Consider the following 14192-nt stretch of genomic DNA (forward strand, 5'->3'; position numbering starts at 1 on the left):
CAACAGCATGATGTCCAGATGGAGAGGAGTGACAAGTGGTATCCCTCAGCAGCCCATACTGGGACCAGTGTTGTTTAATATCTTCATCAATGAAGACAGTGGGATTGAGAGCACCCTCAGACCATCGCAGATGACACCAAGCTGAGCGGTGTGGTTGACACACCAGAGAGATGGGATGTGCTCCAGAGGGACCTAGACCAGGTAGAGAGGTGGGCCTGGGCAAACATCAATGAAGTCAACAAGGACAAGTGCAAGGTCCTGCACATGGGTTGGGACAATCCTCATTATCAACTCAGGATGGGGCATTATGTGACAGAGAGCAGCCCTGTGGAAAAGGACTTGGGGGTGCTGGTGGATGAAAAACTGGGCATGAACCAACAGCACTCGCAGCACTTGCAGCCCAGAAGGCCAACCAAATCCTGGGCTGCATCAAAAGAACTGTGGCCAGCAGACTGAGACAGGTGATTCTGCCCCTCTGCTCTGCTGAGACCCCACCTGGAATACAGTGTCCAGCTTTGGAGCTCTCAGCACAAGAATAACATGGATCTCTTGTAGCAGGTCCAGAGGAGGCCACAAGGATGGTCATAGGGCTGCACCACCTCTCCTACGAAGACAGGCTGAGAGAGTTGGGCTTGTTCAGCCTGCAGGAGAGAAGACTCTGGGGAGACTTAGAGCGGCCTTCAAGTACCTGAAGAGGCCTACGGAAAGGCTGGGGAAGGACTGTCTGTAAGGGCATGGAGAGATATGATGAGGGGCAGTGGTTTTAAACTAGAGCAGGGCAGGTTTAGATTAGACATTAGGAAGTTCTTCATTCTGAGGGTGATGAGACATGGGTACAGGTTGCTCAGAGAGGTGGCATAGGCCCCATCCCTGGAGGCATTCAGGGTCAGAGTGGAGCAGGGGCACACACTGCATTTGGGGGACAGTGGCAGCAGAGCCCATGGGATGCCGGGCCACAGCTCTGAGCCACAACACAACAGGAGCCAAGAAGAAGTTTGCAGAAAGAATTCAAAACTTTATTGAGAGAAGCAGGTGGTGGGACAGGAGGCGGGGGCAGCGCCCTGGCCAGGACCCCTGCGTTTCACCCTCACTCCTTCCGTGAGCGCAGGCGTTTGAATTCATTGGTGCCGACCCTGCAGGGACACAGAGGGAGGAGATGTAAGGGTAGGAAAAGGACTCGTGCACACGGCAAGTGCACCCTCCCACTCCCCAGCAGCACCCCACTCCCCAGCAGCATTTGCACCTTGGTGGGACCCCTGGGGAGCCATGCACAAGTACCCCGACCCTCAGTCACCCCCACACTGGCAGCAGCTCTGCTGGGCACTGAGCACCACAGGGTGCAAGAGCCCTGACCCTCGGGGATGCACAGGGGACTCATGCAGGGCAGGGGCAGGGTGCTCACGTGGTGGCGTTCCAGTTGTTCTCGATCTTGTCCGCGTGTAACCGCAGGAGCCACATGGTTTTCAGAACTTCTTCTCCAGTGCTGTTCACAAAGCACTGGCCCGTGAAGACACTGGTGGTCTCTGGGGATGGGCAGGAGGTGGAGGTGAGTGTGGCCGGGGCTGACAGGTCAGCACCAACCCGTGGCCCTACAGCCAACACCAGCGCAGGGGGACAGTAGATCTGTGCTGTCCCTGCCCTTTGGGGACAGCCACAATGGGGGAAGCAGGCACGAGGTGTCAGGGGGCTGGGGGGCCGTGTATCACGTGGAGGTGAACAGAAAGTAGCAGGTTTCAGCCCCCAGTGCATCCTCTGTGCCCTGGGACTGAGAGGTGACACCTGCCAAGGAGCCCTGGGGTCAAGGATGGGGAAGCATCAGAGACACCGCAGGGGATGGTGGGGGAGTGCTGGGGACCAGGGAGCACCAGGGACGCTGCAGGGGAAGGCAGGGGGTCATGAGGGATACTGCGGGGAAGGGCAGGAGAGCATCAGGGGCACCACAGGGAGGGCAGGGGAGCTCTGGGGACACTGCTGGGAGGAGAAGAAGCACCTGTAAAGCTCCAGTTGACAGTGAAGCCGAAGGTGGGCTGTGTGTTTGTCTTCTCCTTGACGAGGTGCTGGGAGCCCTGCAGCGGTGACTTCTTGATCTTCTCCGTGCTGGATGACACGGCTGTGAAATAGGTGCCGGAGAATTCGCCATTCCCGTTCACCTCCCCAATGGTCATGTTGGAGCCCAGGTCGTTGGTCCAGTTCCCAGTCAGCACACACTGGAGCAAAGGGGACTCAGAGTTGGTGCCACAGCACAGCCCAGGCGTGGGAGGGTGGCAGGAGCAGGTACCCCCAGGAGCTGCAGCCCCTCTGCCCTAAGCATCCCAACCCTGCAGTTACCTTGCTTGCAGCGAGGCTGGAAGCCACCAGAGCCAGGCTGAGCACCAGGAGGAAAGTAGCCGCTCGCACCATCTCTGCAGCAGGCAGGCAGCGGGTGTACCCAGGGATGTGGTCCTTGCAGGACTCCTGACTGGGCGCCTTATCTCTCGCCTTTTTATTGCTGCCCAGGCTGTGGGTGGCAGGTCTGGGCAGACCATTAAGCAATGTGGGTGTTTCTGAATTTGAGGTTCCTGAGTAGTTACAGTCAGACATAACCAGAAATGCATGCCAGAACTCTTCCTCTTTGCCCGTATTTCCCTGCCACGCCACGGGATACCCTGGCTCCTGCAGGTCAGTGACTATCAGGATGGATGTTTAGCCAGAGGAAACTCCTCTCAAGGAGATGTCGTGCATTCTGACATCCATTCGGCACCCCGTTGCTGTGCCTGGGGTACACAGAGGTGCCAGTCAGTCTCAACCCCAGTGTACCCCAGAATCAGCTGCAACATACAACATCACTCCCCACCAGGTTTCCTCATGTAAACCCACCCAGCACTGGGGTCTTTATGATTTGCTGCATCCCTGTCCTTCCCCCACTCCCCCACTCCCCAACCAGCACTGAAGCAGCTGCTGGATTGTTGATTTCTGCATCCAGGGCTCATGGCTGGTGCATCTGGCGTGGTGCATGCCCACGGTCTGCCAGCTGAAGATGCTGTTTTCAAGGAAGTTGCTGGGCACTGCTTGCTCAAGTCAGTTCTAGTTCTACCACTGCTGCATTTTGCTTGGTTTCATCAAAGTTCATCATTCATTACTTCGTGTGATTCCTGCTGTAATACCCTTCATACAGCATATCTCAGTTGTGGTAGTGCTAACATAGGATGGCAGAGTTATTTTGCAATTAACATCATACAATTTGATTTAATTGCTATTCTCACCTAAAATCAGATGCCTTTGAGGTACACATCAGAGTCCCCCACCCTTCCACATCACCCATCAGGTGCACACAGGTCCTTGAGCAAAAGCAGTCCCGGAGATGGGTTTGCCTTTGCCCAAGGCAGGAGTAACCCAGACTGTCTTCCCCAACATACTCTTGATACCCACTGTGGGGACTCTATTTCCTTCTGTGGTGCGTGGAAGTTTTGACTGGGCAGCACCATCTCGATTGGCAGATCTCCAAGTTTTGACTATCCAGGTGGCCCTTGCTAAATACATATACCAATGTTTGAGGGTCCCACCAGCCGTTGTTCTCAGAGTAGTCTTTTAACAGCCCATTGTACCATCCGATTTTCCAGTATGCTAGTGCATGACAGGAATGTGATACATGCACTCAGTGCCATGCTCTGTCACCACAGGACTTGCTCTTCAAGGCCCAGGATCATGTTCCAGGCAGTGGCATGGGGCACAGACGAAGCCTTGAAAAGTTGGAATAAAAACTCAATAGCCTTGGTGACTATTAAGCAGGTAACTATTACTCTTGGTGACTATTAATCACAGGATGTGTTTTCAGCCATCCGGTGGTTGCTTCCACCACTGTAAGTACCTGGTGCTCACCTTGGCAGGTGAGTGGGAGTATGATGTAATCAATCTGCCAGGCCCCCCATATTCACGTTTCAGTCATCGTCCTCCATAGCAGAGAGGCTTTACCCACTTGGCTTGCTTGACTGCCGTACGTTCTCACATGCATGGATAACCTATGCAAAAGCATCCATGGTCAAGCCCACCCTTCAATCAAGAGCTGGTCTATATGTTGCATCTCTTCCTCGATGGCCAGAGGTGTCATGGGCCAGCCCAGAGAGCCATATATAATTCACCCTTATGTTGCCAGTCCAGACCTGTCCGAGCCTGGCCCACCTGTTGATTGTTCTGATGCTCTTGGTGGCCCAGCTCTTGGTACATGGGCATCTACATGACTTACTTTTACAACCAGCTTCTCCAGTCAGGCAGCAGTATCTTACCACACTGGGGCTGCCCAGATGGGTTTGCCCCTGTGCTGCCAGTTGCTCGGCTGCCATTGCTGTAACCATCCTCAGGTCCCCACCACAGCTTGGGGGCTTTGTGAGTGCTCCAGCCCCTGTCTGCTGTGCCTTACACTCCTGTGGATCTGATGTGCCAGGCCACAGGATGTATGGAGGCCAATAAACCCAGCTGTCCTTTGTGCTGTTTTTGCTCTGGCTAGAGGTGAGACACCCACCAAAGCTGCTTCATCACTGCCATTTTCAGCTGGACAGGGAAGAAAATATCTATTGAAAGGCTTAGGAGTGGAGATAAGGACAGGGAGAGATCATTCCACAATCAGTGTCACAGGCAGAACAGACTCAGCACAGAATAAAGGAAAGAAAACTCTCTAATTGATGACACTGCCCTGCACCCCCAGTGACACCAGAGTCAGGTGATGAGAAGTGCAGACAAGTCGTAAAGCACCTCCCCCACCCCTCCCTTTTTAGCAGACCGCACTGTAGTCATGGTTTTGTGCCCTTATTCACCCCATTGTGGCACAGGGAGGGGCAGGGACTGGGGGAATGGGGGTTTCCATCAATTCCGCCTCATTCGTTTTCCTTCTTAGCCAGGGCTGGGCAGGGCAAGGGGGTGGGGAGGCATTCCTCACAGCCTTCCTCTGCTGCGCTGTGGGGTCTCACCCACAGGAGACAGTCCTCCACTAACATTTCCATGAGTTCTTTCTGTCAGGGCATCATCTCACCGATTGCCTCAGCAGGGCTCCCTTCCGTGGGGTGCTGACCTTCAGGCCCAGACTGCTCCGGCCTGGTCCCTCACAGAGACAAGTCCCCCAGGAAACCTGCTCCTGTGTGGGTATCTCTTTCTACAGGCTGCTCTGAGTGACCTGACCTAGTGAAGATGTCCCTGCTCACTGCAGGGGGTTGGACTGCATGGCCTTTCTGCGTCCCTGCAAACCCAACGCGTTCTGTGATTCCGTGAGTCTAAGATGAGGTTGCAGGGGTGACAATGAGTAGGCAGGCATGGCTTCTGATGAAGCACCGGTCACATCAGCCAGCTGGGCTCAGTCGATAGAGAGAGACTCTGGACAGGCTCCGGTCTGTGCACTCTCCAGGATCAGGAAATGCTGAGAGCAGCCCCAGAGCCCAGCAGGGAAGGAGGGAGAGGAGCTGAGGAAGGCTGGGGGACGGTGGGCACAATGTAAGAGGAAGAGGATGCTGGACAGCCCTGCTATCTTCCTGGGGCACTGTTTGCTTGCTGCTCCAAAGTCTCTGCCCCATCTGACAGTCGCTTCCTCTGGCAGCCCTTCAGCCCACCAGCAGCACCCTCCCTCGAGCCCTTCACACCTCTCCTTGCCCACACAGCTTCTCCTATGGGTGCTCAGGGCGGGGAGTTGGGAGCTGTGCATTACGGATTAGGGAACTTGGGAGTTAGAAACTTCATGGGCTGCTGAAGTGACGAGTTAGTGAGTTCGTGTGTCAGATGGATCCACGCAGAGGGCACTGGGCCCTGCCTTGGTGTGTGTATTTGTTTTCTCTCCTAATTGGCTGATCAAATGAAATGTACTAGTGATGCCCTATGAATTTGGGCACCCAAAAGAAGCTGTATACTGTTCCACCCTCCAGCTGATAGGGTGACAGCCAGTCCGTGGAGAATATGTTCATAGGTACATGTGTAAATGAGGAATCCCTCCAGTATCTGACCTTAGCCACCCAGTCCACCCAGTAGCTGCCTCTGCAGCCCCAAGTCCCTCCCCTGCTCCGTCCAGTATCCAACCTGGACTTTGAGTCTCCCCAACAGCCCAGGCTTCTGGCTCATGGCCATGGTTCCCTCTATGGGGGCTGGCACCCATGTGTGCACCCAGGACCAAACCCCAGCAGGAAGTGAAGTTTAATGAAAAGATGTGGCAGACTGGGGAGCAGAGATGAGGCCATGAGCAGGGGCAGCAAGCTTTGGGAAGGGGGAACGCACCAGCAGACTACTGGGAGGCACTGGGAGGAAGTGGGCAGGGTGAGGTTGTGTTTCCCAGCAGTGATCCTGGGAGCAGACAGGGGCGCAGCACAGGACCAGGGTGGCAGATGTCCTCACAGATGCAGGTGGGATGGTGGGATGCAGGCAGCCCTGGTCTCTGTCTCCATCACCCCATGCAACTTGATGCATCCCCATCACTTGACGCGGGTGAAGGTGGAGCTGCCGACCCTGTGGAGTAGCTGTGTCAGCAAGAGGGCAGGCAGGGCTGTGGGGTGGGAGGGCAGGGGCAGGGCTCACCTCGTGGCTTTCCAGGCATCCCTGGGGGACAGAACCTCTTCCCGCAGGAGCCATGTGGTCTCCAGCGTCTCCTTCCCGTGGGAATTCACAAAGCACTGTCCCACAAAGACGGTCGTGGAGTCTGGTGGTGTTCAAGTGGAGCAGAGGGAGATCAGAGAGGCCGGGGAACCCAGACCACCTGGTCCTGGCAGACAAACAGACACCCCCCACCACGCGCCCTGGACAAACGGATGTACTTCCCTGCCACATTGCCCAGATGGATCGCTTCCACTTCCCCGGGGCAGAAAGATGGGCACCACCCCTGACTTGTCCCCTGAACAGGTGGGCACCCCCACCACCTCTCCCAGACAGACGGACACCCCTTCCCCTCACCCGCCACATCCCATGGAAGGGGTGAGTGCACTGGGGCGGTCTGTGGCCACAGCCAGTGTTTCTCTGGCTGTCACAGGCAGTGGGGAGGAGCAGCCATGGGGCACCCTGCTCCCAGCACGGGCTGGGGGCTGCTGGCTGCCACGAGATGCTGTGCTGGGTACCGCTCTACCTGCAAACTGCCACTGCACGGTAAAGCCGAAGGTGTGCTGCCCCTTGGCACCGGGGTGCTGCTGGGCCCCTTGCAGGGGTGACACCAGGATCTGCTTGTTGGTGGCTGCCACTGCGGTGTGGTAGGAGCCCGAGAAGGTCCCTGATGCGTCCAGGGCTGAGAGTGTCATGTTGGAGCCCAGCTCGTTTCTCCACAGGCCTTGCAGGTCACACTGGGGACCAGGAGTTATTCTGGTGACATGGGCAGTACACAGCCATGGACAACAACCCCCCAACATCCCTCCCAACTCCCCCCTTGACAACTCCTCCCACATGCATGGGCAGTAGGACACATGCTCCATGTGTTTGGGGATGGCACGGCCCCTCCACATGGCAGCTGGGACCAGTGGCATGGGCACCGGGTGGACCAGCTCCTCTCCCTCCCCTGGCAGGACAGTGCAGAGCTGGGAGTGCTGGGTGCCACACAGCATGGCGTGACACAGTGAAAGCATGTGACCCCCTCGCCCATGTTCTCACAACGCAGTAGAGCATGGCATAGCATGGCACGGCACAGCATGGGATGGCATGGCATGGCACGGCATGGCACGGCATGGCACAGCATAGCACAGTATAGCATGGCATGGCACAGCATGGGATGGCACGTCACAGCACTGCACAGCATGTCACTGCACAGCATGGCATGGCACGGCAGGACATAGCACAGCATGGAATGGCACAGAATAACGTGTCATGGCAGGACACAGCACAGCATGGCACGGCACAGCACTGCACAGCATGGTACAGCACGCTGGAGCAAAGAGCAGCGTGGCACAGCTCAGCCTGGCATGGCACAGGTGGCACCGGGCAGCACAGCACAGCAAAAGCCTGCAGCCCCTTGGCCACTCATGCTGCACCCCAGCAATGGCACGGCATGGCCAGGGCATGCAGAACCCCATCAGTCACCCTGCACCCTGGGCACGGCAGGAGCAGGGGACTCCCCAGTGGGGAAGTGCCCCCGGGCTGCCCTTACCTTCCTGGCAGCAGCGGTGCCAGGGCTGAGCAGGAGGCAGACGAGCAGGAGGCAGACACCGAGGGTCCCCATGGTGGCAGCAGCGGTGGCCGTGCGCAGCGCCCGGGCTCTGCCTGGTGCTTCCCGGCGCCAGCTCAGCCCCTTTTATACCGGAGGAGCTCAGGCCGGGCAGCGGCTGCCTGTGCTGGGCCTCCGGCCAAGGGCCACACCAGTGGGAGAGTGAGCTGGGTCCTGCTCCTGCAGGCGAGGTGGGGGTCCTGAGGGGGGTATTGCAAGGTCGTGGGACTGCAACAGAGCAGGGGGAGCAGGGGCACACACTGCATTCGGGAGACAGTGACAGCAGAGCCCATGGGATGCCAGGCCACAGCTCCGAGCCACAACACAACAGGAGCCAAGAAGTTGTTTGCAGAAAGAATTCAAAACTTTATTGAGAGAAGCAGGTGGTGGGACAGGAGGCGGGGGCAGCGCCCTGGCCAGGACCCCTGCGTTTCACCCTCACTCCTTCCGTGAGCGCAGGCGTTTGAATTCATTGGTGCCGACCCTGCAGGGACACAGAGGGAGGAGATGTAAGGGTAGGAAAAGGACTCGTGCACACGGCAAGTGTACCCTCCCACTCCCCAGCAGCACCCCACTCCCCAGCAGCATTTGCACCTTGGTGGGACCCCTGGGGAGCCATGCACAAGTACCCCGACCCTCAGTCACCCCCACACTGGCAGCAGCTCTGCTGGGCACTGAGCACCACAGGGTGCAAGAGCCCTGACCCTCGGGGATGCACAGGGGACTCATGCAGGGCAGGGGCAGGGTGCTCACGTGGTGGCTTTCCAGTTATCCTTGATGTCGCCCACAAATGACCGCAGGAGCCACATGGTTTTCAGAACTTCTTCTCCAGTGCTGTTCACAAAGCACTGGCCCGTGAAGACACTGGTGGTCTCTGGGGATGGGCAGGAGGTGTAGGTGAGTGTGGCCGGGGCTGACAGGTCAGCACCAACCCGTGGCCCTACAGCCAGCACCAGCGCAGGGGGACAGTAGATCTGCGCTGTCCCTGCCCTTTGGGGACAGCTACAATGGGGGAAGCAGGCACGAGGTGTCAGGGGGCTGGGGGCCGTGTATCACGTGGAGATGAACAGAAAGTAGCAGGTTTCAGCCCCCAGTGTTTGTCTTCTCCTTGACGAGGTGCTGGGAGCCCAGCAGCGGAGACACCTTGATCTTCTCCGTGCTGGATGACACGGCTGTGAAATAGGTGCCGGAGAATTCGCCTTTCTCGTTCACCTCCCCAGTGGTCATGTTGGAGCCCAGGTCGTTGGTCCAGTGCCCGGTCAGCACACACTGGAGCAAAGGAGACTCAGAGTTGGTGCCACAGCACAGCCCAGGCGTGGGCAGGGTGGCAGGAGCAGGTACCCCCAGGAGCTGCAGCCCCTCTGCCCTAAGCATCCCAACCCTGCAGTTACCTTGCTTGCAGCGAGGCTGGAAGCCACCAGAGCCAGGCTGAGCACCAGGAGGAAAGTAGCCGCTCGCACCATCTCTGCAGCAGGCAGGCAGCGGGTGTACCCAGGGATGTGGTCCTTGCAGGACTCCTGACTGGGTGCCTTATCTCTCGCCTTTTTATTGCTGCCCAGGCTGTGGGTGGCAGGTCTGGCCAGAGCACTAAGCAATCTGGGTGTTTCTGAATCTGATGTTCCTGAGTGGTTACAGTCAGATATTCCCAGAAATGCTTGACAGAACTGTTCCTCTTTGCCCGTATTTCCCTGCCACGTCATGGGACACCCTGGCTCCTGCAGGTCAGTGACTACCAGGATGGATGTTTAGCGAGAGGAAACTCCTCTCAAGGGGATGTCATCCTTTTTGACACCCTTTTGGCACCCCCCTGCTGTGCCTGGGGTGCGTAGAGGTGCCAATCAGCCAATCAGTAGATGGGATGTCTGCTCCCTGTCATCTTCCATGGTCTGTGGGTGAAACCCCACTCCACCATGGGTTTCTCCAGGGGCTGTAGGGACATCTTTCTCTTGGCACCTGGGGTACCTCCTCCCTCCCCTTCCCTGGCCTTGGTGCCTGCAGAGTTTGTTACATCTTCTCATTCCCTTCTCTGGGGGCAAAAAGCAGCTGCTTGGGGTTCCTTCTCCTAAATGTGATTCTCAGAGGTGCTGTGACCATCTCTGATGGGCTCGGCCTTGGTCAGTGGCAGGTCCAGCCTTGAGCCGGCTGCTGTTTGCTCTGTGGGGCCTGCAGAAAGCTTCTGGCTCCTTCTTGCAGAAGTGAGGTGGTTTGGCCCCGGCTAGAGGCCAAATGCCCACCAAAGGTCCTCCATCGCTCCCCTTTCAGATGAAGAGGGGAGAAAATATATGCTGATAGGCTTAGGATTCAACTCTATGTTTATCATATTGTGTATGTTTATCATATTTTATATCAACAATATATGTTGATAGGCTTAGGATTCAACTGAGTTTTAGGATTAGGCTTAGGATTCAACTACCTGAAGGGAGGTTGTAGAGAGGTGGGCGATGGTCTCTTCAGCCAGGTGACAGAAGATAGAACAAGGGGAAATGGCATGAAGCTGTGCCAGGGCAGGTTTAGATTGGATATTAGAAAAAAAAAAAAATACTGAAAGAGTTGTCAGGGCCTGGAACAGGCTGCCCAGGGAGGTGGTTGAGTCACCTTCCCTGGATGTGTTCAAAAAAAGGGTAGATGAAGTACTTAGGGATATGGTTTAGCATATGATGGGAATGTTTGGACTCGATGATCTTCAAAGGTCTCTTCCAAGCTTGTGATTCTGTGATTCTGTGATAAGGACAGAGGGGGATCACTCTCCAGTTAGTGTCATGGGCAGAACAGACTCAACACAAAATAAACTAATTTTTTACACTACACTCCACCCCCAGTGACACCAGAGTCGGGTAATGAGAAGTGCGTCCAGGTCTTAAAGCACCTTCCCCCCACCCCTCCCTTCTTAGCATACTTAACTTTAGTCATGATTTTGCTCTTCTTCCCCCCCAACTGTAGCACAGGGATGGGGAGGGAATAGGGAATGAGGGTTTTCAGTCAGTTCCTCATCAAGATGGCAGTCCACTTGCCTGGGTTACATACAACATCTTCACTGAAGGGATACCTTTCCCTCGCATGTGCCAGAAGTCACCTCCAGAGGCTTGTGTCTTTTTTCCAATTGCCTTGTCCATGCCCCCATCCCTAGACAGGGATCCCAGCTGCTTGGCCTCCCTACCCTCTAATTCCAGGCTACCAGCTCTGTTATCCCAGAATCGGAGCAGCCAGGTAATGATGTGCTTACATGGAAAGCAGCTGAAACATTTCCACACACCTTGCAGCTCTCTCAGGGACAGGGATCGGGTGATGACCTCTGGTTCTGCCTCTTCCCCGTTTCATGATGGCCCTGGTTCATCGTCATCCCTTACTGATTTTTTTACACTGCTTCTTTCTGTGTATTTCTTCCTGTGTACTGGGGTGACCGATACCAGCATGGGTTGGTTTTTGGGTGCAACTGCAGCGCCTACAGTGTTTGAGTAGCGTTGGTGGCCATCACCAGTAGTCGCAGTGCCTGTTGCTCTGTGTTCCCTTCTCCTCCCTGCAAGGGTGCTGCCTAACACACAGCCATGTTTGGCAGATACCGGCCAGGCCCCAGCACTGAGCAGCAAGCAGTGCCACAGCACAGCCAGACCCCTCTCCCAGAGGTGATAAATAGAGCCGCAGGGAATACATACAGCGAGCACGGGCTTGCATCCCGCAGCCTCATTAACGAATGCAACCCTGTTGTGAGCAGTGGCTGCTCACCTAACATCATAAACAATCAAAACAGCTTTGTGTTGTCATGTGTAGTGTGGTCAGACCTGTTGTTGCCTTGACACCCTGTGCCCCATGTTTGACACCAAAGGGGAGTTCTTGTGGCTCAGGCCCGGCTGGCAGCTGAGCACCAAGGGGACGCTCGCTCACTCCTCCCATGGTGAGACAGGGAGGAGAATTACTTCTTTACAGTGAGGGTGACAGAGCCCTGGGACAGGCTGCCCAGGGGGGTGTGGAGTCTCCTTTTCTGAAGATATTCAAGACCCATCTGGACGCCTCCCTGTGTGACCTGTGCTGAGGAACCTGCTTTGGCAGGGGAGTTGGACTTGATCTCTGGAGGTCTCTTCCAACCCCTACAGCTCTGTGACCCTGTGATCAGAAGAAAAAGGCAGACCTCGGGGGGTGGAATAAGGACAGTTTACTGGGACAGCAAGGGAACAGTAACAAGAACAGTACTTGTAACATGTACTACCCCTCCTTGACAAGCCCCCTTTTGTGCTGACTAAGCACGAGTGCGAAACCAGAACAGATGGGCCGCACAAGGTCTCCAACGCTGGCACTGCTGCTTGCTGATGGCAACCCCACAGCTCATTTGCAGAAGTAGGCTTATTTTAGCATCGCACAAAGGGTGTTGGTGCTGTCTGACCACAACCTTCATTTCTTTCCTGTACGTAACAATCTCGTACCAGCAGCCTATCTTGCAGGGAGGCGCAGGGATCCCCTCAGCGCTCCAGGCATTAGATTTCTTGACCATCTTCACCCGAGCCAAAAAAAATGAAATAACCTAAGCGCTGGGGGTACCTCCAAGGGGTTTGCCCTCTCCAAAGGGCAGCCAGTGAAGTGGCTCAGGGCTGGCAATCATTACCACGGCTAAATCCTGCGATGCCATGCCTGAGGCCTAGTGCGGCCTGGAGTGGGCAAAGGAGAGTGGGCAGCCAGGGAAGGAGTCCAAAGCAAAAGTGCTGAAGCACCTAAAAAAGTGTCAGGGCTGTGGTTTAAACCCATGTATGCCTGGGTTCAAGAAAGCTTAATGAGTAGTAACAGGAAGGGGTTAATGAATGATAAGAGGCAAGGTTTAATGAATAAACTTGCTGCTCAACTTGGGATCGAGTCAGCCTTGGAATGTTACGGAAAGGATGTGTCTCTACCCATGCATTATCCTCCCAGCCCACAGCCATCCCCATGCAGAAGCTGATAAAAGCTGAACTTTATCTGATAAAAGTTTTATTGAGGTAATAAGAGTCTAAAAAGAAGGAAAGAGCAGAAATATCCCGATACAAGGTCACCCTGTGAAGTCCCAACCATTGCAGGAAAGTTTGCACGCAGTCTGGGGTTAAGGAGCAGTGCTGAGGGATCATAGCAAAAAAACCCAAACCAGCCCAGCCTGGCCAGAAGCTGTGCTGGCTTTGGTACCTGCATTTATTCCTTGCCAGCTGGATCAGGATGTCATGTCCCTGGCAACTGCCAACACGTGAAACCACAACAACAAGACAAATGGATGTGGGCAGGCCAGGTGAGCCCCACTGGTGTCCCTGCACCCCTCCCATTCCCTTCCAGCCTCTCCCCAGTGACAGCATCTTGGTCCCTCTCCACTAGCTCTGGGCTCTGCTGTGGGATGATGAGAGCAGCTGGCATGAGGAAGCCGCATCCGGGACAACTTGTCCTTCCCGGATAACATTGTTTCTCTGCTCAGGCAGACACAGGAACACTCTCCCAGGGAGTAAAGAAAAGGCCATTTATCACACACTGGCAGCATGGGCCACTGCAGCGATTCCCTGCCAGCACTGGCTCCCAGGGCAGGCACAGGCTGAAGGGGGACTGGCTACTTCCCACTCACCCCTCAAGAGCACCTGCAGATTAAGGGACGGCATTAGAGCAAAAAAGGTCTCAAGGGTGCCAAAAGTGCATGTAGCCGAAGCTGGGGGCGCAGCTCCATCTCACCCAAAGTGGGCAGGCACAGCCTTCAAAAAGCTGCACTGGCAGATAAAGGAGGAAAAGAAAGCAAGGCACCAAGGAAGCCCCAGGCAGGAGGAGACATGGTTGAGGCAAAGGTCAGTACTGAAGCAGCGCTGCTCCTCACAGAAGTATTTACAGAAAGAATGCTTGCATTCCAGGCATGAGAGGAAGGGGCAGGATGCACTAGTGAGCACCTTGACTGGGGAGTGGGGGTGTTGGGGAAGCAGTGCCCTCTCCCCCCTTAGCAGAGCAGAGCAAGAGCCAGCCCAGCATCGGGGCTTGCCCCGCCCCTTCAGCCCTCCAGGCCAGGAAGAAAAGGGGGAACAACAAGAACTCGGACCTTCAGTTTGTGCACGTGGCAAAGACGACA

General features: G+C 55.8%; 3 protein-coding genes across 3 annotated transcripts; all 3 read right to left on the reverse strand.

Moving 5' to 3' along the window:
• Window positions 1-1021: 1021 nt before the first annotated feature.
• LOC311203329 (avidin-like) lies at window positions 1022-2442 on the reverse strand. The gene is made up of 4 exons (XM_084277990.1): window positions 2329-2442; window positions 1991-2207; window positions 1403-1523; window positions 1022-1133 (listed from the first exon to the last, which is right to left on the reverse strand). The coding sequence occupies exons 1-4, from the start codon at window positions 2398-2400 to the stop codon at window positions 1088-1090; spliced, it is 456 nt and encodes a 151-aa protein (XP_084134116.1). The 5' UTR covers window positions 2401-2442; the 3' UTR covers window positions 1022-1087.
• Window positions 2443-6425: 3983 nt separating this feature from the next.
• Window positions 6426-8149, reverse strand: LOC311203765 (avidin-like; the record flags this gene model as incomplete). Its single annotated transcript, XM_084278523.1, has 4 exons — window positions 6426-6459; window positions 6529-6649; window positions 7070-7280; window positions 8078-8149. 4 exons carry the CDS (start codon window positions 8147-8149, stop codon window positions 6426-6428), a joined length of 438 nt encoding a protein of 145 aa, XP_084134649.1.
• A 423-nt stretch (window positions 8150-8572) lies between these two features.
• On the reverse strand, window positions 8573-9597 carry LOC311203766 (avidin-like; the record flags this gene model as incomplete). Its single annotated transcript, XM_084278524.1, has 4 exons — window positions 8573-8618; window positions 8888-9136; window positions 9276-9403; window positions 9526-9597. The coding sequence occupies 4 exons, from the start codon at window positions 9595-9597 to the stop codon at window positions 8573-8575; spliced, it is 495 nt and encodes a 164-aa protein (XP_084134650.1).
• Between the last annotated feature and the right edge of the window lie 4595 nt (window positions 9598-14192).

Source organism: Gallinula chloropus (genome assembly GCF_964237585.1).
Source record: "Gallinula chloropus genome assembly, chromosome: Z".
Classification (NCBI taxonomy): Eukaryota; Metazoa; Chordata; class Aves; order Gruiformes; family Rallidae; genus Gallinula; species Gallinula chloropus.

What these genes read in the sequence shown, in the direction of transcription:
- LOC311203329 (XM_084277990.1), bottom strand. Translation starts at nt 2,400, where the DNA reads ATGGTGCGAGCGGCTACTTTCCTCCTGGTGCTCAGCCTGGCTCTGGTG. An exon ending in CCAGCCTCGCTGCAAGCAAG is followed by an intron (nt 2,208 to 2,328) that starts GTAACTGCAGGG and finishes CCTTTGCTCCAG; the next exon opens with TGTGTGCTGACTGGGAACTG. An exon ending in AACAACTGGAACGCCACCAC is followed by an intron (nt 1,134 to 1,402) that starts GTGAGCACCCTG and finishes GTGTCCCTGCAG; the next exon opens with GGTCGGCACCAATGAATTCA.